The sequence below is a fragment of the Vanessa atalanta genome, chromosome 6 (genome assembly GCF_905147765.1).
Source record: "Vanessa atalanta chromosome 6, ilVanAtal1.2, whole genome shotgun sequence".
Taxonomy (NCBI): domain Eukaryota; kingdom Metazoa; phylum Arthropoda; class Insecta; order Lepidoptera; family Nymphalidae; genus Vanessa; species Vanessa atalanta.
Genome location: NC_061876.1, coordinates 8,894,328 through 8,920,953, shown reverse-complemented (window position 1 = coordinate 8,920,953; position 26,626 = coordinate 8,894,328). Strand labels below are relative to the sequence as shown.

At 32.7% G+C, this 26,626-nt stretch overlaps 1 protein-coding gene across 7 annotated transcripts in view; it reads right to left on the bottom strand.

Annotated features, from left to right (window-relative positions):
* Positions 1-26,626, bottom strand: part of LOC125064834 (RNA-binding protein Musashi homolog Rbp6) — a 463,574-nt gene that overhangs the window by 136,891 nt on the left and 300,057 nt on the right. For all 7 annotated transcript variants that reach the window (XM_047672092.1, XM_047672086.1, XM_047672088.1 and 4 more), the window contains one exon: positions 7,274-7,366. In XM_047672092.1, coding sequence (XP_047528048.1) covers positions 7,274-7,366 — 93 coding nt within the window. The remainder of the gene's footprint in view (positions 1-7,273; positions 7,367-26,626) is intronic.

Below are 26,626 nucleotides of genomic sequence, written 5' to 3'. Positions count from 1 at the left end.
TAAAGATATATTTTATATTTTTGTTACAAAATAATGTTGTAAGCGAAATAATTCCAACTAAACCGAGCGAAATATTAGGAAAAAGCTATAAATAAATATTTATTGTTACGAAGCTTAACACAGAACGCGATTTAGCCGCGATACGCAGGCTCACCGGTTCCCTGTGTGAAAAATACCTTTTTATCTTGGGAATTCGTGCGAAGATGCCGAACTCTTATATTTATAAGGAGGTATGGGATATAAAGAAACCGAATGGAAAAAAAGTGTAGTCTCGCTAGTACCGGCTGTAGATCTTACTGATTGTGAGATACGTCGTGCCGCACCTTGAATTATTTGACAGTTTGAATTGTCACTAGTGCTTGTTTCTGTTGTTATTCTTCCTACACAAAAACCTCACGGAACAATGCGTGGGTAATAAAATTAACTCGGAAAAAAGCATTGAATCACCAAATTCGTTACCGAAAAAAGATTGTTCTAGAATTTTGATTAAGTTCGTTCAATAGTTATGCATAAGATTTAATTCTGTGATAAAGAATGACGCATGATAAACGCCTGGTATTTGACAAGCATTCTTTTTAAATTGTTTTTCTCTTCTGAAAACGTCAGCGTCTCGTTTAATCAAGGTGGCCGCTTGCCCGAACACCTAATTATGTTTACTGTGTCCTTGCTCTTCCTCTGTTCCCTTTTCTTCATTCTACAACAGCGGAGATTCATTTTGAACGCGCAATAAACTTAAAGAATCTGTAAATCTTTTACGTACATTTTTCCCTGAAGTCTATTACTTATAAATAATCAAATAAACATTTTCGTTTTAGTATTCATTTATTTAATATACATTTATCATTGTATTTTTGTAACAATTATTTCGGAAAAAACAATATAGTATATTATAACTGTTCTAATATGTGAAATGTAAATTTTAGTATTAGTTTCATATACCGAAGGCTAAATCTTTACGAGGCAAAGTTGTCCTCATAGGGGCCACGCACGATCCATTAATTACAACCACAGCGCCGTATGAGACGTCAGCTTTAGCCCCTTTTATCCACCTACCCCTCCCCCCCTGCCACCTTGCTTCCATCAATATTTGAACTCTTTTTAGAATATTGTTATTAAGAAACATTCATTGCGTAAATGCTATTAGCATACCTAATTGTCCCTTGATTTGGGAAATAAGAACAAAAAATCAAAAGTCTCCTCACTCTCGCTGAGGCAATCAAAACTTAGGAATATTTTAACAGGCCGATCCACATGCAAACTCTTGTTCTGGAAACAGGGAAAGTTAACGCAGAAATAATTAATATAAGACGGGGAATAGAAAGATTTAAATATTTTAATTAACACCAAAGAGAAAGAAGTGAGGGAAAATAATTAGCCGCTCCTAAATCAGCTTTGTAGACTGTAAGCCGACTCATAGGAAATATTCACACACGCGTGAAACGAGTCTCATTCGATTCTGAAGAAGCTTTGAATAAGACGACCGGGGTTCCGTTGTGAGCTGATTTAAAAGCCTCCGTTGATTTTCTAATTTCAAAGTCAATCCCCTCGTAAAATCGTAATATGAGGATTGATCTAACGTAATAAGTACACTCAATTCGTTGTTATATACTCGAAAAATATTAATATCAATTCAATGAGGTACATTTTAAAAGCTTTAAATAGACTTAATATGATATCGTGTAATTATTTTTTTATTTACTTCTTGTAGTAATTTTTACTTTAATCGTCACTTCGATAGATAATGTACTATGTAGAAACAGCAACTGTTTTTAAATGATCGGCTTATATCGTCTCATCGATTCTATTGTAATGAGATTAACTACTCGGAACGAATACGTGTTTATAGAATATCAATTGACTTTGTTTTTATTGAATGTCTTTCGAGGAAAATATACGAAAAGTATCTTTATTTTTTCTTTAAACAAGTTTTGTATCGATACACTTAATAATTCATTTGATTTACGATATTATTTCAGAAATCCGTTTATTCTCAAAATCATTTATTTTTTTATATCACAAATTTTGAAAGTATCTAATCACATATAAACATTTATCTTATAAATAATAAATTAATAAATGGGGATCGTTTATTATTATTTTATTATCAAGTAAAAACTTAAATAATAAAGATATGTTTGTAGAAAATAATATAAAGTATATTATATTCTTTTACGTCGATGACATGACGAATCGTTGCCTCGAGCATCGACAATTACGAGTATATACTATACTGCTAATACAAATCGCTTGCCCCGAGGTACGTTTATCCGAAGCGCCCCGTATTATCCGGGAAACTATTACATCAATGCAATAGTTTTTTATTTTATTTTCAAAAATAAACCGTAAAAGTTAAACACTAAGACTTAATTTTATATAATCTTTCGACTTTTCGATTAAATTATATCAACAAAATCACATTAGTCAACCATTAAAAATGATTAGACATTTATTACAGTACATTAACATTATATTTTCTGTTTCTTATTTTTTTATTCTGATACAAATATTTTTGTACAAACGAGTACTTCTTTAGAAGTTGTTTCTTTAAACGAAATATAAAGAAGTTCGTACAAATGAAATGGAAAAAGCAGTGCTTCTTGAGTAGTACTTATGTGGCCCTGCAAAACGCTTCGAGAGCGTAATTAGTTCGCCATTAGCTTAATATATTGGTACTCCAGAGTTGCCCGTACCATTCAAAAGCAAACAAAAAACGTAAGTCTTAATTCGGAAAATACGAGTTGTAATTTTATTATAAACTCGATATTAGAGTTTCGAATGTTGAAAGCGCATTTAACTCCAACGTTTATTTGAGATTGCTATTAGCTAACGGAGAACGTGATCAAATTACAATTTCCGAGATTTAAGGAAATATACTTACCGAAAATTGATAATACTGCTAAAGTATTTTTATTAAGAATAATTGAAAAAAAAAAACTTGCTATTTTTTTTTTTTCATTAAAAGTTGAAGAATCTTAAATTAAAACTCGAGAGCACTTCGTAGTTGAAATAACAAATTATGTTTCGATATGCAAATACTGCACGGCTCGATACGTCCGGAAATAGAACGCAGACATGAAACTGCACAACAAAATACAGCAAAAATTACGAACCGCAGCCGAATGGTGGCCAGCGCTTTAGGAACCTTCGATCAGTCGTCAGCGCATAACCAAATTAGAGCAATTTAAGTCAGGAAATTGGAAACGCTATCGGGAGCCCGTTGCGCCGTGCAACGGGAACGGCTTCACTGGTATTTCAGACATCCACCGTTTCGGCAGCACTGGTTAATGTCGGAACAATGCACGAATCTGGACAGACAGATCCGAGCGGCCCCGAAGATAAACGACAATCGTGGATCGTTGTAACAACTGATTGATATACGGCCTCCGATGATACCGTATCTATAGTTTAGTTAAGCCAAATTCCGGACCCGCTTCAGTTACAGTTCGAGTGCTGCTGACAGAAAGCGATGTTTAGTTACTGATGCAAGCGCTTAAGAGTCGTTTCGCTATCGCTTGCGAATTGTTTGATGGACATTAATGGCGCTACGTATCAGTTGGCTGTTTACTGGGAAATCATAGTCGAGATGAGATATTTACCTACAGTGAAATTGAAATTAGATTGAGTTGAATCTTAAATTCGGTGACGAGAAGATACGTGACCAAACAAATTTTTACATACAAATTGTTATTATTATTTTGATTTTATTTGATGTCATGAATGATTTTATATTATGAAATATTTCATGAAATTTATCTTATTTTTCATAATTTATATATGCTTATATATTTAGTACAATTAATATTTAAAGGTATTTTGATACACCAACTTATTTAGAGTTTTTTATGTATTTTTAGGTACATGTAACGTTAATAAGGATTAATTATTTAATAATTAAAAAATTGGTATTACTTATGAATAAGTATGAGTTGTAGTTGGAAAATTAATGTGTATATATACAACAGGGGCTTGTTTATTCTGAGGAGCTATAGCGTTGAGTACAATATTCAAGTTCCGCAATGCACTTACAGCCGCATTTAATAGTAAATGTCGATACCCGATTTGAAGTTGAGAGCAAACAGTAAGATCATAGCAAGTAATCGTACAAGTTGAAACGGAAGGCAGCACACGTCTTGCGTACTAGTTATCGACGGAACTGGAAACGGTCAGAGTTTGGGCTCGCTCGACGGCTAAAACAATAGCGAATCAAGCATGCAACGGAACTTTCCCAAAGACACTTGTGCGTGTGGCGCTTAGCGAGCACCGCTCGCTAACTTTATATTGGTTGGGAAACTTCATCGTTAGCCGCGACCATTGATTTACGAATATCAAGCATCGTATTCTAAGACGTGCTTCATTATTTTTTTCACTGCATATTTAAATATGTAAAGTATCCGTTTTAAATTATTCTATATGCTTAAGTAAAAAATGAGATTTTATTAAAATATAGAATAAAAAATTAAAGCGAATAAAGTGATTAATGTATTATTTCCCGCTTATAAATGTAGAAATGATATTTGAAAAGAGAAAGATTTCTTACACTTGTACATCTCGGTTGAATTTTTTGTACGTAAAATTATCCGCTTAACATTAAATATAAGATCGTTTTAGCGAGGCAGATAGACAGATAAAGCCGGCATACATTTTCATGAGAAAACAGAAAAAAATAAAATTTCTGCGATTCGCGGTGACATTGAGGGCTAACTGTATATTCTCGACAGGGACGACTCCTACCCAAATGTATATCGTAACCAAAAAGTCATAAACGATCACGGTGAATACTTAAAATGCTTCTTACTCTGTACGCATTTAAATGAATTTTAGAAAACAACAACCGCCTAATCGTTGTAGGCTTTCGAGATTACACCGGTCGTTCGGCTAATTAATTTTTAAGTCAGCATCTCGGTGCCGGCACCCGACATTCGACTTTCAAGTGAATTTGACTGCGATTTACATATTAATATTTTGTACGGTATCACTTTCTACGCAGTATTAAACTGCTCTCCAAATATATTTTGTAATAGAAATACGAAACGCTGAATTTATAATCATTTATTTAATTCATTTCAATGAGTGCTCCTTAAATAAGTGTAGGCATAGGCCCTGTCGCTTGAAAATTATAATTTTTATTTTAAATATATTCCAATTTGTTTTGCAATTAATTTGGGATAAATTTGATTTAAGAATTTAGTTTGATTGATATCCTGGAATAATTATAGGTCTGTTTAAGTTTATTAAAACAGTCTGTATACCCGATACGTTATCTTATTAAATCATTAGTTGAACGTTACGCTGTGCTAGCACTTCAAAGTTCGCAAATAGAACGAATTCAATGGCGGAATGCTTAGGGGATGCCTCACGTATAGATTTATTCATGCGACAGGGACCGTTGTGTCGTGACGAACAAAATTTGCGCCAACCGTTCGGGCTATAAATCCGGCGTTTCCTAAATCCTTGAAAGGGCACTGTTGAGCAGCTTTCATCAGAAAATACTCCATTATCTGAAGGAAATCGTTACCGGGGTTCAACCTCGCCCACCCTTCGGCCCCGACCCGACGGGCTTTCATTTACGACGGCGTTGCGTGCACGCGTCCTCGCGGCCTTTGCTTCAGGTGGGCGTAGTCATTGTGTTCAGTATTTAAGTGGCTCATTTGATATTCCGAGACAGTTTGCATTCGGAAAGCTCGCACGTAGGGAGAGCCAGGATGGTATCGAGACATCGAAGTCACGCACACATCGCTATCGGTACCGGCTTGCGTACCTATACGGTAGTCACAATAGCCGAGCATGAATGTGAACGCACGTGACGCACCGGGATCGAATATACGATTTAGTACCGTGAACGATATCGCGAGTCCCACGCACACGGACGTATCGTGGATTGCTCCGAGTTTGCGCAATGTTTATCCACAAATACACTAATGAAGGTAGTACCTACAAAAGCGACTAGATTGTTAATTAAACTTGCTCAAAATGTGACACCCTTACGAAATGATGTCGACTCGAGAGCACAGTGCACTGCTTGAATGTTATTGAATTAATTTGTACTCAGAATTCTCGGTGTACGCTCTAAGTAGATTCAATAATGGCCTTCATTTATTTATCTTAGTTGGGAATACACTTTAGGCTTTTGTGTTGCTACGCGCTTTGATTATCCTATCAACTGTAAAATTACGATATCTTGTTGTAATTAAGTTTATTATAATAGCTTGGTTTGATAATTTTCAATACAGTGTATGCGGTTTCGTACGCTGAAGTTATTCCCTACTACGTATACGGTATCTCTCAATTATAACTTCAATATTAATTAGGACTTTAGATATTGTATGTAATATTAAATTATATGAGTATTAAAAATTATTTTCTCATACTATTTTATATAAATATAGTCGCGTTTACACGACGTAACATGGACCAAAAAAGTAATTCAAAAGATTCCATCATTAGGCCGCCGACCAAAAGGAATAACCATTCCCTTAATCATTATTCTTAAAGACTCTTCATTAAATTCCTTTTATCTCTCCCGGGATATTTCCTTCGCTCGGCATCAATCACATTCACTCCGAAAAACTCGTTGGCTTTATTCTAAACTCTCATAATAGGTAATGAAGGTTTTGATCGTCGCGGGCGGCTGGCTTGGGCCGATTACTTTGAGAGCTAGCACAATGACTGCCGCCTGTAGCCAATGGTGAATTCCGAAAAGTTCCTTAGTCACAATCCATGCTAGATGCGGGGCTAATTACGGCAAAACTTTTATAGATAGACACCTGTTCTGAGTCGCGGATGCCAGACAAAGACTCGAGTTATCGCAGGCTTACAGGCGTTCATACGCTGCTGCATGAATTTGTACCTTGAAACACTCGAATAGAGATCAATTTTGCTTGGGACTGTGTATGAAACCAGACGGTAGATTGGTGCTAACATGATTCTTATTCAATGTCGATCGATGTGGAAATTTTCAAGAGAGTATCCTTTTATTTTTGGGTATTGAAATATAATTACCAAATAGAGTTTTTGGTCTGTGTTTGTTTCAAATCCACAAAACAAAACTTGTAAGTTCTCAAAAACATTTGACAAAGTTATCGATAAAAGACTCTTTCATTTCTTCAAATTATTTAAAACTAATAACAGTTAAAAAAAGTGTGTCAATTAAATTTTTCATTCTAATGTTTTCAAGACATTATGGGATTTATTTAGATAGGCGTGATATTAGTTGATTACATATTTTAAGGACAAATCATTTTCTAATAAACACTACTTAAGTTAAAGTACTTACCGGTCCAAACTGTTCGAAATAATTCTTTACATCTTCCAGCGTTGTAGGTGCTGATAGCCCTCCAACGAAGATTTTCTTTGTTCTGGTCACCATCTGAAAAAAAAAATACTTTAATACCTAGTTTAATTTGATTTTATGAATAGAAAAACATATGTATATCCGTGATTAGCAAGCCCGTTTTCGTAGCTGACCTTTTCAACCGGCAATGATTTATCATCAACAACATACGTTTGTTAGTATAAATAAGCCGATATAATTAAAGGTAAAAGAAAACTATTATATATATTTCACGGTTGATTACACGATTCGTTAATTCCTCTTACTAGGGAATCTTTTTAAGATGATGAAAAAGAGATACCACGAGGATTCCTTAGAAACAATTATAAACATCTCCTTTTCTTATTTTACATGTAAATAAAAAAAAATTAAAGCAATATATTTTCATACCAAGTATGAAATTACGATCCTAAAACCATTATAGTAGTGATTATTGCAACGATGTCAGCTTAGTTATTTAATAATCCGTAGAACATTTTATCAATTAAGCGTAGACGCTTAGCTGATTCCATTATTACGTCAATATTAAAGCTTCCTCAACGATGAGGTGATTTTAAATCGAAACAAATTGCACGATATTCATCTTAAACTTGTATAATTTAAATTAATTTCACAAGACGTTGTCAATGCCAATAAATATGAAAGTGTGGAAACTATTTCACTCCGTTTATTTCGATTCGATTTCAATTAAAATCGATTTTTGTTATCGATTTATTAGCGATTATAATTACAATACACGTATGATTTTTAGCAAACAAATACGAATGTTAATATCATCACTATATAAATAATTCTGATTATTAATTGTCAAAATTGACAGTTTAATTTTAACCGAGTATTCAGACGAGAGATATTTATAAAGTTGTTCTTTGATCTTCGATTCTCAATTGGACAGGTAATTAGGCAAATCATATTGTAGACATAATGCTCTTTGGAAGTACTTTCTCTTGTCAATAATTTGCATCGCTTTTAATGTAATTGATCAAAGATTTATTTAACAATTAGGAGTAATCATTAGGTAACTGACGGATACGTCCTTTTAACCGGTGCCTTTGCCTGTCTAGGTGTATCTATCAATTATTGTACCGCAAAATAATATTTTATATTGGTCCGGTTCAAATGTAAGTGGACCTGTGTAACAGGCACAACATGATAACATTATAGATCTCGTGTAAAGCAAATTGATTTTATAAAAAGTTATTTAAGTACAGTAAATTATTAAAGCATAACAAATTTAAATGTCAACTTGTATATTAAATTATTAACATGACATAACGTTCACATTTATGGTTGTGTAATTGTTGCTTTTTGTTTTATATTTACGTAATTCTCGTTACGAATAATAATAATCAAACAATACGATAACAATGACCGTAAACTTGCCGTTCTGCAGTCTGATTACAATATAATACTGTATTAAGTAAACAAATTGAATAGCACGTTTCTTTTGTTCATTTATTACAAAATAATTATTAAAAATTAACAATAAACTCGTTTAAGTTATTGTACACTTTTAATTTATGAATATTATATTTATAGTAACTACATTCACTAATAAATCCAAAATAATTAATACATATAAAATAGTAGGAAAAATCATAGAATTAACCTCGAATTCTATGAAGATTTTTAACAGTATGATCCAAAGGAATAATTAGTTATCAGAAGTCTATTGATATCAAAAGCGAGCCGCCAGAATTACGAGATAAAAGAATTTTCGTTATGCGATTTAGCCTCATTCGATTCGTGTAAGAAAGTGATGATATCAAACGAAACCTCATTCAATGAAACATACGTAGTAACGTGACATGGTAAGCAAGTAGATATCAGTGTGTCAATATACTTAGTAGAAAGTAACATCTGTTTATATATGTAATACGGTCTGAATTCGCAAGATAATATTAATATGTGTGTTTTCCACTGAACGTGTCCAAGTGGCAGATCTTTCCCTACAAGCACGCCTTTTCCCTGCAAATCTTGAGTGTGACAACAACCCCCGACCTCCCTCAGTCACGTTGCCTCTTCATGTCAAGGTATTTTCCTTTCGTTTAATTATTCGACGCCATACAAATGTGTATAAATAAGTTTATTTAATACTACTTTGTATCCAATCGCTAATATATTTTAATATAAAAAATAACTTACGATATTTAAATTTATTTTATATCTTAGAATATTTACTATGATTGTTACCTCGTAGGGTTATATTAAACGGGTCAAATTTAAATTCGCTTCGAATTTAAATCAATAATAAGATTAAATCGAGATGCCAATATTAAAAGGGGAATTAAACAGTAAATAAAAAGTGTATAAGAGGCGTTCATTAATTGGATTGTAAAGGGTGGCCTCCTGGGAGCGAGTGTCAGGTTTGCTGCTGGCCACGTCAGCTGAAACTGTTGGCAATTACCTTAAATGTGGACAACGCAGTTCATTCCATGGGGAAAATTATTATTTGCCGCATATCAAATTTTTACTTCGGTCTAAATTGGAATCGGCTACTTGATTACCTAGATTCATTACCGCGTCGGGATTTGGAAAAGTCGTTTTCGTTTTTCGATGTAAATTAAAAAATAAATAATATGAAGCTATAGAAATTAATGGCACCTTGAATAATTGCTTAAATTGTTTAATTATGATTCGTTTTATTGAAAATTCAAACAACTAGTATCCGCGATATTCGAACGTGTCGTGAAAACAGTGCGACCGGCGCTCTGACAAACGAAATTACCTCCCCCTCGTTAAATGGACTCGGCTACTCGTAGTCATTTTGTTGTGAAAAATACAACAATTTAATTTAGTCTAACTTGACCACGGGTAACTGCCAACACCGAACGGCCGCAGCGATGAAAAGCAACACACATCAATTACGGAATACAGCGACGGGCTGTCCCTTTGCAAGCGTACAGTCGCGCAAGTTGCTCTAACTCAATTCATAACATGCCTCTGACAGTGCACTACTGAAATTTTTACATTCTCACCCACATGCCGTGTACAAGTTTTCATCTAAAATAACACTACACATCAAAGTAATCTACCGCTACAAGTTTATGCATAAAAATATTTTAACCTTTTTCTGGCAATGGTAACACTACGTTTCCATATTAATATATTAAAATGTATGATGTTTATGGGACGACTTGGGAACGATAGTTAGGTAGAACGGTATAAGACAGCCTCATATTATATTTAAATAAAAATACTTTATCAAAAAAAAATGTATTTTTACTACAAATGACGAAATACATAATAAATATTGTATTGATTTTATACTGTTATAGTTTATATTTTACTGAGACAAAGTGGCGCGAAGGTTAAATAAAAATATTTATAGAGAGGTTAGATAAACTGTAATATAAAACAGATTTTGGCAGATACACAAATAATTTTGGTTTGTTCGATATTCGGTTGGCTGGTAAGACGTTTTGCTTAGTATCCTCTATTTTATTATTATTCACAATATTTAATTGCATCTAAATTCTGTTGTAATATTTCAGCATATTATTAATTTGGCTCTCAATTGTTGTGTTTATATAAACATTAGAGTTTATACATGTTAAATATAGAAATGTTTCATTGTACTAGAGCATTATTAACAAACAAACGAAGCCAGTGGAACTTATATTCAGTAGCGGTTAAATATACTCAAGTTTATCTTATTGCCCTCAGCGTTACAAATACATCTATGTTCGCTCACACGCAGTGAGCATTCCACATAGATACGAGGATGATCCCCGTCTTCTTGTGTCGGGCACCTTATCTACTTCACAGCTCATTAGGTCTCGCACGCCGTCTGCCAACGGATCTATGCCATTTATAACAATACAGAGACCGCACAGATGGTGATTCTGAGGCTTAGGTTGCTAGTCTCGTTAGATCAGTTGGAGACTCGGAACGCGACAAGAAATAAATACCTACTCGGCTGCGGTGCTCGACATCAGACAGCAAGCGACGCAAGACAGTAACCGCGTACGTTCTAAATGGCAGACATTAACGTAACGTTATTGCTTCTCCGCTTCACCAACACTTGCACAGTATTAATCTGTCTCGTTCTGATGCTCGACGTCTGTCGTGTCGTAGACTAGATAATTCAAGGAACATCTAAACTTGGCTCCATCGGACTTTGTTGTTTAAGTTGAACGAATTTAAATAAAGAACACGTAACTATTAATGAATAGTAAGGCGTTCTTTATTAATAATTTCGTAATGACGAACATAATACTATCGTCGCACAAAAAAATGAACGATACGAGAGCGTAAATTGAGTTTCTTATATAAATACATTGGATTTATTTTTAAAAAAATATCACTGTAAATGTAAAAAAAATAAAAACTTATTATTCTTACGTTTCTGTATGTTTTCATTCAATATCCAATAAAGTAATCACAAATAAGTAAATACGAAAGAAATAATCGAATGCATGCAAATGAACAAACTTCTCAGTATTACAACGCGAGCTGAATAAATAACGACTGATCGATGTTTTGATAAGGGCGTGTAAAAATTTATATTAATTCATATTATACTAACAGAAATTGATTGAGTAAGTATTAGAGATCAAACCTTCTTCGTTTATGTTACGGCTTCTATCTATAAAATATCGAAACATTAATAATGTAGAAAATGTAAAAATGAAACGACAAGGGCTCACATACGCCAAGAGGTAATTTATTTTAGCGAGAGAAAAAACGCCCAGATGCATACCAAGCCGTACTACTTCAGAAATGCTTACACGAGCGCTCACGAAACAATAGGCGCATTTAGCCACCTAAAAAGAGAAATAGCTTGGTGCACTTGTCATCGAAAGCCATTCGAAACACATCGGAGTGACTCCATATATAAGGGTTGTATATATGGAATGGTAGGTATACATACTTATTTCTTTTATGCAGCCGCGCCTAGCGAGTGGATGAAAGCGAGACGTTATGATGCCTTGTCGCGTTCCCCCTTCTTACCAAATGCAAAAAACTATACTTGTACGAAGCTTGCGCCATTGTCGAGATTGACTACGACGTCTTTGTCTTGAAATATGGTGAGATGTTGAAATTTTCTTACATCAAGTGCAAAAAGATACAACGCGAAAATAAAATACAAAAGAAAAATGTATTAGGAACTTTTTTCTCAGACAAAACTCTTAGAAAGGTATCATTATATTTCGGTTGTTATTAAGAGTTATCTCATATTTTAAGTAAAGGTCAGATTCTTTTCTATTTTTCTACACATAATCAAATAAAACTTGATTTTATGTTTCGAGTCAAATTATAAGCTGAGGGGAGGGTGAAATAAAAAGTGAATAATGAATGCGGAGGCCGAATCCGGGACCGCGCGACCGTAGCAATTATTTTGTTTCGAGTACCATCAACATGGTTCGTTCTTTCAAATTTTCATACATTAAGCAAATGTCGAGAATGCGTAATTAGGGCCAAAATGTTGTAAGCCATCACAAGGTTGCTAAGAGCATTCATTTGGGCTTCAAGGGGCTGGACAATCGGATATATTTTAAGCGGCTTTCATCTTCAACGATATGGATAAACGATTTTACATTAGTTTGAAAAATACAAAGGAAATTAAACAAATACTTACTGCATTGAAAAGGTCACTTTTGCCCGCGTTTAATAGGCGTATAGATATTTAGTTTTGACATAAAATATAATGTTATAATTATAAATTGTATCGAATACGTTTCTTAATTCGATACACTACAAAGATAGCAAGAAAGTTGGATACAAAGAGGTAATACGACAAACCTATCAACAAAATATGAAAATCTATAAATTGTTTCGTCTGACTGAACTCTATATTATACAATCATATTTTTACCAATCCGTACTGAAAATGTTGACGTCTTTGCAATGAAAGACAATGTAAAATGAATCATCTTACGTCTAACTAACAGTGATATTTCGTATGACACTTGTAGCGTGGGTTGAACATTTTCGTCTCCGCATCGGTCGATAGTGTTGACGAACAAAATAAGCTCCCCTTCGGGTGGGAGTGTGGTGTCAAGAGGCTATAGGATTAAACTTAAACTGGGTTTGCCCGCAGTTTAATTATACAAAAGGTATGTACTCGCGCACCACTTGCGAAAATGTGCTGTTTCTCTGACACATAAGTTAGAAATTAGTTAATTATATCTTTAAGAGAATTGTATGGTAAATAGAATTTCAAATTAGACATGTAGAAAGTGACACCTGGCGATGATGATAATACGACTGTGTTTCATTATTAACGCTCGAGAAAAACGTACTTAAGCCAGGTACTTAGAAAATAGCCCGAAGGATTATATTGGAATCGTGTAATGTTTTTGAGTTCCCTTCAACTTTCGGTGGATGGCGCATTGCAGAATTAAACTTTTCACAATATAATTACTTATACGTTAATATCTCGTATGTGTGTGTGTGTGTGTATTCTTGTGATATTAAACTAGTTTGTACTCTCTAGAAATGTAGTAAATTGTGCGTTCATGAAAAAGTTTTGCACTTTTATAGCACGGGAAGACCGGAGTCAATAAAATTTAAGCGTTCTTCTACAACGAGCTTGCTGAATGAAACAGAGAACGTTATATTTCAAGATTACCGGATCATAATCTCCTTTGAAATTTAATAATAGGGAGCATACGCGAGGAATTTTTTTATATTTTCTTCTTCCATTAAACTTAACGTCATATGAGATAACGTTGCTATTGTAATTCAATACAATCATGTTTGAATATGAATAGCAAATACGTTTTTTATTTGTTATAGAATTAACATGACGAATAATTGAGCGGAAAGGCTACTTATAAAATAATTGTTATTCTATTTAAAACAGACACATACGTTAAATAAAACATCTCATTTTTAGGAATATAATAGCGTTTTAGGAAAATGCATTGATAGCACTAATTGCTTGGCCTATAAGTCTGTTACGTGATTCAATACACTGTCGGACGATTGAATGTATGATCTAGAGTACTTCGACCCTTCTTTTCTGATGACAGGATCACCCTCTCCCCTTCGTTATGCGTTTGACGCATGATTTATTTTTTATGCTGTCGCGTTCTATAAATCGAAGAATAAACAGTAGACAGCGGGTAGTCAAATATTTTTCTTTATTTTATGTTAGTATACTATTTATTGCTATAAATTCCTTCTTAAATTAGCGAATTTCTTTATAAATTATTAAAATTTTCTGAATAACGATTATGTTCCACTGCTAAGAGCAAACGTTTTAATGTTTTTGTTTAGTTCGTCTAATGTGTTTCTGATCAGTCTTCTTGCTTAATGTTTTTAAAATCACGAAAATTATATTCAAGTCAGAATATAAAATTTATTTTTATATAATATCGAAAAATAAATAAAGAAAATTAATTTCGCATAGCAATATAATATAATAGGCTGATAACTAATACGCGAATAAAATAAAACATATAATATCAAAGCAAATGATTTTCGCAATTTCAACAGAGACATTACGGAAAGAATTTAATGAGGTATAATAATCATTAGGGGAGACAAAATTAATTCTTTATAGTTGAACGTAATTTAAAAATCTTGTAAATGGATAGTGGCAGACAGACACGAGTTTTATAAGTGGTGAGACGTAAAACTAGTTAAGCGGAGTACTTGAGACTGTGCATTGTCAACCATTGAACAATACACATGAAGAATTGTACTTCTAAATTGTTGGAGGGATATCATGAAAAATAGTCGTAGGTATTAAATAATAAAACAAAAGATACCGAGATTAAAAAATAGCAAATTGTACTATAGTGACCTTTTAAATAATGAATATTACATAATATATAGCTATCGTGATTATGTAAAATCAATTATGAACAGAAACTCTCTAATTAATAGGAACACCTCATTCGCATAATTTGATTTTAATATAAGAGGAAATATTTTTGATTTTGTAGAAAAACACAATTTCATATTCACTAAATCTGCAGCTAGTGCCAAATTGAGGCTTAAGTCGGGTTGCAGTTAATTGTAATAACCTTCTGACGAGAGGTGGAGGTGGGGGTGGGAGGTAGTAGTGCGCAGGCGCATCGGCCCGAGCACTCGAGCACGCGCCGCTAGTCGAGCGCTCTCCACCGGCCACTCGGCGCCCGCCGCGTCGAATTGAAAAGATACCTACGCCGACACCGTACTGAATATTCGCTCACGTATCAAAACCGTAAAATGCAAATCTATGCAGTGCGGCCGTCTAGTGCTTAGCGAAGCCGCGCACCGCGTTTCCTCAAATGCAATCTGACTCGAATTATCATATACAAGTACTTAGTAAAGCTGGCGGCGCTGTTAATAAAATACCCACTCGGATCAGTATTAAAATAGATAATAAAAGCATTTTTAATTAAAGATGCTGGTTTAGAGATAGGCCGGAGGTATTCGGCTAATCTTATTTAATCCTCGAGAGGTATAAGTTTATTTAAATACCTTTTTCTGCCTAAGTTGGTGTGAAATTGTAAAGCACCCTTTTAATATTTAATAAGTATAGTATTTATTTAGAGATAAAAGAAGCATTAACAAATAATTTACATAAATTCAGAGATTCAATGAACTAAAATGGGGATGCTTTTAAAAACTAAAATGGAAATGCATTTTAGTTTATTTTAGTTCCGAATTGCCGTAAAATAACATAAAATTTTGGCTCAGTTTGTGTATTCTGTCCGTCTCTAATTTGGCAAATGTATACAATCAAATTACAACGTCCATCTAGCTGGGCTAATAGTATCTCGGACGCGTTAATAGAAAACACAAACGAATGTGAATGATATAGACGCGGGGTCACAGGACATTTCGCGACGCCTGCTCTGTATAAATACCATTCCAACAGACTTGCGCATGTACACAGTGCGCTCCAATTTATAATGCGGACGAGCAACACTGAAATGGATTTACAGCTGCAAAACTGCTTGTCTTTGATGAGGGTCTATTTTGAGATGCGGGCCGAGCGCACCGAAACATTCCAATATTCGAACCAATATATTATTATTACGTACGAATCCAAATCGATTCCGTGTTATAAAATTTATTACGCACTCGTCTCCTCGACGTTTCTTATTTGTAAACAGGCGCTTGAGCAATTTCTATTGGGGCCCTCGATAATGTTTGATGTCTCGTTAAAAATAAAATCGCTCGTAAATTGACACGAATAAATCCGTAACGCGACTAATTTGACGAAAGACATGTTCGGGGACAGTCTAGAAATAATTTTCTGACGTCCGATACGGTAGAAAATTATGATTAAAATTTTAATGAGATTAAGAAGGAATGAAACGAGCGTGGCGGGTTAAAAATGTTAGTTGATTAATTTTTTCTCGGAATATTGTTTTATAATTTTCTTTAGTGACTCCGACGTTCCCGTTAAAATCTAGGGATATATTCAAAGGACTTTCAGGGTCGACTAGTTCCGAAAAGCTTCGGTATTTATTCAACATAGTATTAAGCCTAAAAGCCGTGAGACTAATGTTTTGGTTCGTACGGTTTGTCGCAGATTAAGGTGGCATGTTTAAGTTTCGTGTAATCCGCTGTAAGCAAAGTGAAGTCCGCAGTGTCTTTTAGGCACGCCTACTCAGTATGCAAGCATTCCCTGCATATCCGTCGTACGCGACCACGGAAGAAGTTCCGTTATCAAAATACTATGTTTATGTTCAGTTCTTTTAAAATTCCTCGTCGCAGTTGACTTTTCGTGCGAACATGTTGCTTGAGGGGTCATAAATATTGCCACACTTTGAAATGTTAAGGAGCAAGACATATGTGTCTCAAAGATATTCATATATCTCGTCTATACAAAAAGCATACTCTTAAATTTAAAGTTTATTTAATAATCGAAAGTAATCTACTAACATTTGTAGTGTAGTAGTGGCTTAATAATTCGAGATATTCCGAGTAATCTCCATTTTAAGAACGGGCGTATCCTCGAGCCTAGGATTACGGAACTTGCGTGACACTAATTAAGTCGGAATTAGGGACAAGCCTGTATCAAGAACCGCGCCGAGAGTTATAAATGAATGGGTATTACGCGTTATTATTAAAATAGATGATACAAAAATAGATGCTTATTTGTTTTCGATCGGCTTTCGATTCAATTTGTCGTATTTTCTATAATATCTCTATATCAATTTTATTTGTTTATGAGACAGATTTGTAAAAAAATAGGATAAAGCGATCTCTCAGCTTAGACGTCGAATTTTGGCAACGTAATATTTTTTCGGTACTAACTAATGTCAATTTCCGGCTTCACCGTTACGAATTTAACTTAAACTTTTGTTTAGCTTTAATAAATAATTAAAGTCGACATGTCGTAACGTCGTAATCGCTTTTATGTTGCGAGTAAATTCGTCTCGTCGAGGTAATTAATGAATAATAAAAGTCTTGAATTATTTTTGTGTTACATTTAACGATAAATTACAAACTTGTAAGACTTGTAATTTATTTAATAATATACCACCAATTTTGAGCGCCTAATTACTTACGCTGAATATGTTGTCAATATGATATTTATATAATCCCTTTCGAGAAGCGTAAGTCTAACACAAATCCTACTTAGTAGGGAACTTTCACTAAAGTAGACACTCGCTTTTGATGGCTGCCACATTGAAGAGCTGAGAGAAGTTTATTCAAACTTTTCTACTTATTAACTTGCCTATTAACGGTTTTCTTACGGCATCAAGCAACAACATACCGAATAAGAATACTCAGAATACGTATATTTAATGAAAGAAATAGAATGGTAAATCTTTCGTGGATTGGATCGGTTGAGCGTGGTATAGGTCGGCCTATCCGATGTAAGCTGTACACCTAATCCCGGGGCTTGGTAGCCGGCGGTTAGGCCCACTACGTAAATTTGTGTAATTTCGAATCTAGGCCAAGTGCCAAGGGATCTGCTTCGCGGCAATAGTGATTGATATGACGCTATAACGAACCTCTCCCCGCTTCCCCGGCCCTGTCACTCGCCCAGACTGCTCAATGCATTTGTAATAACCTCCGCCGTAACTGTTCATAATATAATGAACTTATATAAAATACAAATGCTCAGTATCTACATTCTACATACATATATTATATAATGTAATATTATTTGGTTTAAAGTATGTATAATAATTTAAATTTGTTTAAGAACAATTTTTTTTTTGTTTTAAAATTTTAATAAAATAGAAATTAAAATAAACGATTAAAGTAAGTCGAAATGTTATAGTTGGGTTTTGTAATAAAATGTTTAATTAAAAGATAAATCCAAATTTTCAATTTTGTTCTAAAATTTTACGCGCTCGCTTTTTTTGTACTATGAAATTTATACTAATTTGTGAAACAACGAACGCTCGAATCTTCGTTGGTGGTTGGACTGTGAGAAACTGAATTTCAAATAGCTATGTAAAACTCTGTGGTCGCTTTCTGTGCTCATTCTACAATTTATGCCATTAGTGCAGCCTTTTTACTGACATTGATATATCTTTTATTATGAAATTATAATATTTGAATTTAGTTTGATTTACATAGCATTATAAATTCACATACACTAAAGCGTATTATTTTTTTAAATTATATCTATTACTAATTCGAAGCAAATCTAATCCGAAAATCTGGTGAAGGATAAAATCGCAAAATAAACGTACACGGGAACGATAGCAGCAAAGCCTTCAGTTTTGTAAATTACAATAAACTGTGAAGTAGTTCGCGAATAGAATTCGTGATGCCTCTTCATACCACGACAATAGGCTTAGGCCACGATGGCTGCGGATGTGAGCAACTATTAAGAGTGTAGTCCCTGTGATATACCCGAATATGACTGTAGGTTTTTGCCTGTTTCTTTCTAAGGTAAAGAAGTTTACGATAGCTATCAAAACAAGGTAATGTTTGATTACATTTACATTGTCGTAAAAATAGAAATAAATGTTCAGTACGATAAGAAAAGTAAAACAAAAAGTTAATATTATTAAGATTGAAATTTCAAATTATATATTAAATGTTATATATTCATTCGAATAAAACGATGAATTGTACTTTTTATGGTTACTCGTATCCATAATACTTAGTTGTATGAGACAATAAAATTGCCCTTACAACAATAATATGTATCATGATAAAGTACAAAAGGATCGTCCCCGATTACCGCGGAATAGATCGGGGCATGATATCATCGAATAGGACGACCTTATTATTTGAAAGGTCCCGTGATCTAAATTTGAACGTCACGCAACTTCCTTTCCTTACACTCGTCAAAATAAAAACTATATTATATGATATTCTATTATCCACCATCGGCCCCAGTACTAAGCACGAATATAAATAAAGCTACCCGATACGATGTCTCCTGACAAGCGCTGAAGGATTAGTTTTTATCACGCACGATTTCCCCTAAAAACCTTTAAGAATTTTTACAGTGTAATACTTCACGTTCAGTGGAAATCAAATTATCTATTGATCATGAACGTTACGTACGTAAGTTCAACGAAAGAAGGTATCTTATTTACAGACTCTGAAATTCTATTTGCTTAAAGGTCGAATGGAGGCAATATCGTGGACGTCGCGACGCTGCGGGCGGGAGATGCAATAAACGGTGCGGCCAGCGGAGCCGTCGCCAATTTAAAGAAAGCCCACTGAACCGAAAGACAAGCGCATTGGCGGCTCACGACCGCACCCGCACCCGTCTCTCTAAGGCTCTCATATAATTTTCAATCCAGCGAGCTTTAAAATCGATTGCTCTTTGTAAGTGTAAAACAAAACAAGGGTCTACCGTTTAACGTGCAACGATAATTTAACGATATTGTAAGACAATTTTCATTGAAAGGATTAAATTTATTCACCCAGAAACTGGAGTGTGAACATTTTTGGAAGTGTTATTAACACGTAACATTGAAAACATTTTAATCTGATGTGATTAACGGAAAATTATTATCAAAACATATAGATATACCTGTATGTAAATGTATAAGCAAGTAAACTTGCTAATGGACCATCTGATGGTAAATGGTCACAACCTATAGACCTTTTAAACCGGAACAAAACAATTCTGAGTAATATTGTTAATCAGTAGAATAAGCAATGAGTGAGTGATAACCTTTACCAAGTAACTTATTTATATATATACCGTATACAAAAACATATACGTATCAATAACATAAAATAAGGCTAAAGTTTCATTTGCAACGTTGTAATCGGAGTTGAACCGGATGAATCCGCGATATTTACAAATACGATTGGATAAGATTTGGCAATTATAATTATGCGTGTAATGTTTTCATACAAAGTCCCTAAAGTTGTATGAGCAAACGTGTAATATATAGACCTATCTGTCTCCTTAATACCTGTTTAATGAAAGGGTTGATCGTAAATCTACACGTTTAAACTTCATACAGCGTCCTATTCGGCTTCGCTCCCGCCAACGGTTCGTAATTAATGTGCTACGATCATAGAGAAAGTTTACAACTGTATTGAAACTACATAAGTATGAAAGTTTGCTCTGAGGTGAGAGTGCTCGAGTTCAACTCTAATCTAATATGAGTTAAAATATGTTAATACGATTAATTATATGTGATCAAGGAAATATTCGAATAGTGTGGTCGAGCGCCGCGCAAAGTTTTAATATGGCTACATTTTACCTTCGAATAACTTCGAATACTTAATCTACGCTCTTAAACTTGATTTATTAGACTAACCGCATAATATTTTAATAGTAAAATTTTAATAAATTTGAAGACAGACGGTTATTACTTGTATTACTGAAAATTTGCTTTTATTATAAATACAAATTTAAAAATCATAGCTCACTGTGAATATAGTAAAAAATAGTACCGATAAAATCATTAAAGGTTTTATATCGATATAGGATTATTTATTTGAATGCATTATTTGTATGACTTGTTTTTTAATTTTATTTTCAGAAATCTGGCAATCTTCTCATAACAGCAGTTACTCTTTCCTATTCGAAATTTGAATTTTTAATTAATTTAAACTATCATTCCTTACTAAAAATTACTGAGACGGCGTTATACTATATTTACAACGTCCATGTCACAAAATAATTAAAAAATATAAATTTCATCTATTAACATATTTACCTGTTTTTTTTTTTTTTATTAAATGAAATACTTTGTTGCATCAAAGTAAATTATAAATAAATGTTATGAAAACTAAGTGTTAAAATGAACTTTTTTGAATCCATAAAGTTACACGAATCAAATTTAGAAGTCTACTTATTATTGTCCAGCACAAAATGTCATATTTTTCTTAAATCGTGTTTTAATATATAATATAAGAAGGATGTTTTTATTTTTAGATGTAGAATTTGGCTTAAAATTAATTTGAAATAGTATTGTGTTTACTAAACAATAGTTTATTTAAACACAAACACCAGTTTTCCCACGAGAATGTTTTATTGACCTAACAGCGATTTATTATGAGATTGAGTGGTATTTTTTTTCGTATAATTTTCGTACGCGCTCGTTTCCTACCTGACACTGTAAGGAATATTAACTATTCCTTATATTGCCAATGCCCACCTTTGAAACAAATATGCAATTATATTTTTTGGGCCTGGCTCAATTTCCCTTCAAACCGGAACACAACAATTCTTACACTAAGTATTGATGTTTGGCTGTCTGAATATCTGATGAGTGGGTAGTACCCACTGATACGGGTTTGCACAAAGACATAGTAATTTGAATAATTTAAATATTTAAAACAAACGATGATTCAATTGAATCGATACCTTTGAGACTTAATGACGAAAGCGATATTCATAAAAAGGTTTTGTAATAATTTTGTTAATTTTGGTGTCATCGAGATTTTCGAAGATTACTATATGAACAGACAACCCTAGTTGATATTCTAAATTCTATGAAGAGAATGTATCGGATTAGACTACATTGTAATCACTGAATAAGTAAAGAGAGCCGCAACCCTTTGCTCTCTAGGGAATTAGTGGCCGCTGTAATAATAAGCTTCTAAACAAACTACAAGTAATTAGAGCAAGAACAACTATTACTTCGTCAAACAACTTAAGGCGATGGCGGTCTTGTTTTATATTCAATTATACAGAGCGGTCAATTAGATAGCAAATACCACGAGTGAGCCCAGTTCAAACGATCCGTTTAGTTAAAACGCCATAATTAACTTATCTTTGACGGCATATTATTGTATCATTTATTTCTAGTCTTGCCTTCGCTTTGAATGTAAACATTATTTACGAATGAAGCGTACTCACACAAAAGTAAAATTAATTATGCACAGTGAAATTATTTATTACACATCATTCACAACACGATTACATATGCAACGGAAAATATATTATATTTGAATAAAATAATTCTCAAGGGATTTGTTTATTATTTTATATTTGAAAGGTAAGCTGTAAGCCGATTAAATAAAGAAAAATTTACAAGGAATCGATATTTCGTTAAAATAAAACATTACGTTAAATCAAATCAAATTATATTCCTTTATATTATTATTATTCATTACACTAAGTTATTGATTGTCAAATTAAACCACGGATACAACGGATTCGGAAAAGAAAATACACTGACATAATAAGAACCGGCGAAACAAACTCAGCGGGTGTTTTTTTTTGTCAATATGTGATTAGTTACATATATTCAATATCGAAGAGGAGTAGCCATTCTCAAGGTGTTCTATCAACCATGAGTTCACTAAATGTATGTAAATAACTGTCGCACTTACGCGTTCTGTAATATTTTTTTTTAATTTGGTAACAGAGCATGCCACTTAACGATGGATCCCTAACGTATCGTCCAGTAAGTTCATGGGCGATACTACCCGCCCACTCTAGGACCGATAGCTACCCCGAAATCATATCTCTGTCACAACGATTATATCTGTCATGACGGACGATAATTCAATCCAACGAACCTTTTTAAAAATTTACTACGCGATTTCAACCAAAATAGTCCTTTACCTATAATTTATTTCAAAATTGATGAGTACGTTCATCTTTCAACGTTGCCATGCCAAGATATATTTATCAATAGGTATTTTTAACAAGAAACATTATCTGAATAACATTTAATTATTATTATCGATTAACAAATAATACAACATGTTTTTTTTTTAATTTGTTAGCCTAGTGCAGTACCAAAACATTTGTTTCGTTAATTTGTGACACTACAGATTTAATCAGAAATCGACATTTCCTTGTGTTGCAACCCTATGTCGATACTGAGCATTTTTTATTCCAAGAATCATCCAAAATTTTAACCGAATTAGCGGAAGTTGAATTAAAAATGAACGAGACAATAAAATTAAAATTGTATTTTAAGTTGAAAAAACATGTTTAAGAAATTAATTATTATTGTTTTATAATTGAATACTTTTGTCACAGCTTTAAAATATTATGTAACGCTTGATTACATTAAATGATTAAATTCATAATTAAATAATTTTAGAGCCGCAAAATTATGTTTCTTACACGAAGGAATGGTACTAATATTTAAGACAAATTATTTAAGAGCTTTAAGCGCTATAGATAGAGATTTCACTATCGATAAATTAAAATAGCAGAAACAAATATTTTTTTCACCTGTGACCTACATTTGTGAAGCCGTGAATGATTTTTTTCACGAACATCGTCGAGTGGTTTATCAATGAAACCTTCTCTTACCACTGATTTTAGGTTTTTTAAAATTGTTTTCACTTTTAAAATAAACAATGTATTTACTTATACAGGTCGAGTCTTACTTGTAAATGTATTATAATTTTTAATTTAGCACCAACAAACAAATACACCGATCAACAAGTTTTGATAATATATATGTATTAGGAAGCTTACACAATTCATTTTATAAAGTTATAATGACATTTTTTTACTCATTTATTGCTTTTACACAATTAAAAACCAATTTTGTTCGACTGAAACTAGATCGCTATATCAACTAAGATGGGTAAATTTGTTGTACGCAACGGAAAAATAGGATATGATATGATATATCATGTTCCATCACAACTGCGTGATGTATTTAACTTTCATCTATCATCATTGTCGCCACTCGATCATTAGTGATGTTTGTTTCTTACTCGGACAGAAACATCGAATTGCTATTAGGCTTCACTGAACTTTCGCCAGGTATAATCAGTTCACTACAACTCAAATAGAGTGTTCCTTATTCACAGCGCAGTAAGAGTTAAGAGAACTGTAGTCCTATGTATACGCTGACAAAATTAAATAAAATATTTGAAATAAGCAACGTTATCAAAATTGGAATATTACAGAATATTAAATATTTATTGAATCAATTGTAATAAGTTCGTTTTATGAAGCGTTTATTTCGTCCGTCAACAAATTACATTACTTTTAAATACAAAAATCGGCAATCGGCATAATATTTATTTAAAAGTAGCAATACGGTCATATCACTGTCATACTAAAAATATATAATATTTCGGGATAGAAAACTAGAATAAAGTTTTAAGATTAGAAAGAAATAATCGTAAAGACTTTTTTTTGACTCAGTCATCAATTTTGAAATGATTTATAAATTGTATTTTTGAATATAATATTTTGATGTGAAATTTAAAATTATTTATTAATGTTGTAATTCGCAAATATACATTTTATACATGAATATATAGTATAGTTAAAATTCTATTATTTTCTAGACACTCTAACAAATAATTTATATTTCTTAGAGTGTAATAAATGTAATATGAAAATGTTTTTATAATTGTAACAGTTAACTCTTACGTACATCTACAGAATTATTTTTTTGTCAAACACGTACGATGACTTTGTAATAAGCTGTAAGACTTTGTAATAAAAATATTTTTGTTTCATATTATTATGCTTTATTTGAGTAGGCTCTTATATGCATATTCGAATCGTCATGTTACAGAAATAAATTGAACATCAGACCACCCATTACTCCATCCTCGGGTTTAGACAAAATGTTATTGTTTTATGAACAATAAAAGAATTCGGTAAAAGATTCGAGTATTTTGACTTCGTATAAAACTTTATAACTTTATACAGCTTTGCCGTAAGTTATTATTCTTTGAGAGAGCACTATTTCAAAATGTTGCAGGTTTTGTTATGTTGTTTGCAAAAGAGAACTGTTATTATGACTCTTGTAAGTAGCATTAATATTAAAGTTAAATTGAATCATTTGTTATAAATAATTTGCATTTACGTAATATTGCGTACTATTTTTGAACATTTTGATAAGTCTATAAACGCAACTAAATATTCAATTGAACTCATTTTTCTGATTTTCACTTAAGGTTTTTTTCATGCCTTTTAATATAAAGCGTTTCAACAGTGTTACCATTTATTATTATGTTTTCTAACACAATAGGGCTCGTGGATGATTCACAATAAATCTGATTGACTATTTACGAGAAGTCACGCAAAACACATATTAAAAGCTATAAACTAATCCATATTAGATACATTTATGATATGACTTTTTTACAGTTACGCATAAAATATTAAATAGAAATGTAATATTGTTATGCATTGCGGAAATATATAATTATAATATAATAGTTGTCAGTTGAACATTCAACTGAATAATGTTTTATAGAGAAACATTTCGCGAAACGTATTTATACTTATAAAAAAATAATAATAAGATTTCCAAGTTCGAATATTCGTAATATATAAACAAATCATTATATTTTACGAATTGTCTTTCAAATTAATTTTACTACACAATAACTGCGTTCATTATGATGAAACACATCAGAAATGGATTGTAGATGTATTAATATTAATCGAACGCTTGTGCGATAAATCAAGAATAACACTTGGCTAAAAATATTTTCGTAACAGAAATTTCTTGGCGCGTATTTAAGTAATGCGGTTAGTATCACCAGTCCGACTGTATGAGCGTGAAAGAAACAAATGCACCAGCTACAGGTGTTATTATTAATTAATTTCTATAATATAGCTATTTTAAATATTTTTTTTTGCTATATCTAAAAATATGTCTAAAATACGAAATTAACGAGGTCTACGTATACGTCTAGTTATATATAAGAATTATATTTTTTCATGTTTTACCAAAAACTTAATGTAGCATTTTTTCATATTTAATAAAAGGTATAAAAATACATACCTGTTTTATTATGAAACTCATAAATCACATTTTTAGATTATTGTAAATTTACCTTCATAAGAAACATTATCGAATAGAAAAAATATTTTCTCAAAAATATTTTTATATTGAAAAAAATGGAACATAACTTTTCACGCTCACACTGACGGAAATGTGTCAATTAATGCTGTTGCCCCTAAATTTAATTTCCCATAAAACATTTGACCGACGTGTTTAAGAAAAATACAGGTAAACTTGAACTATTCAC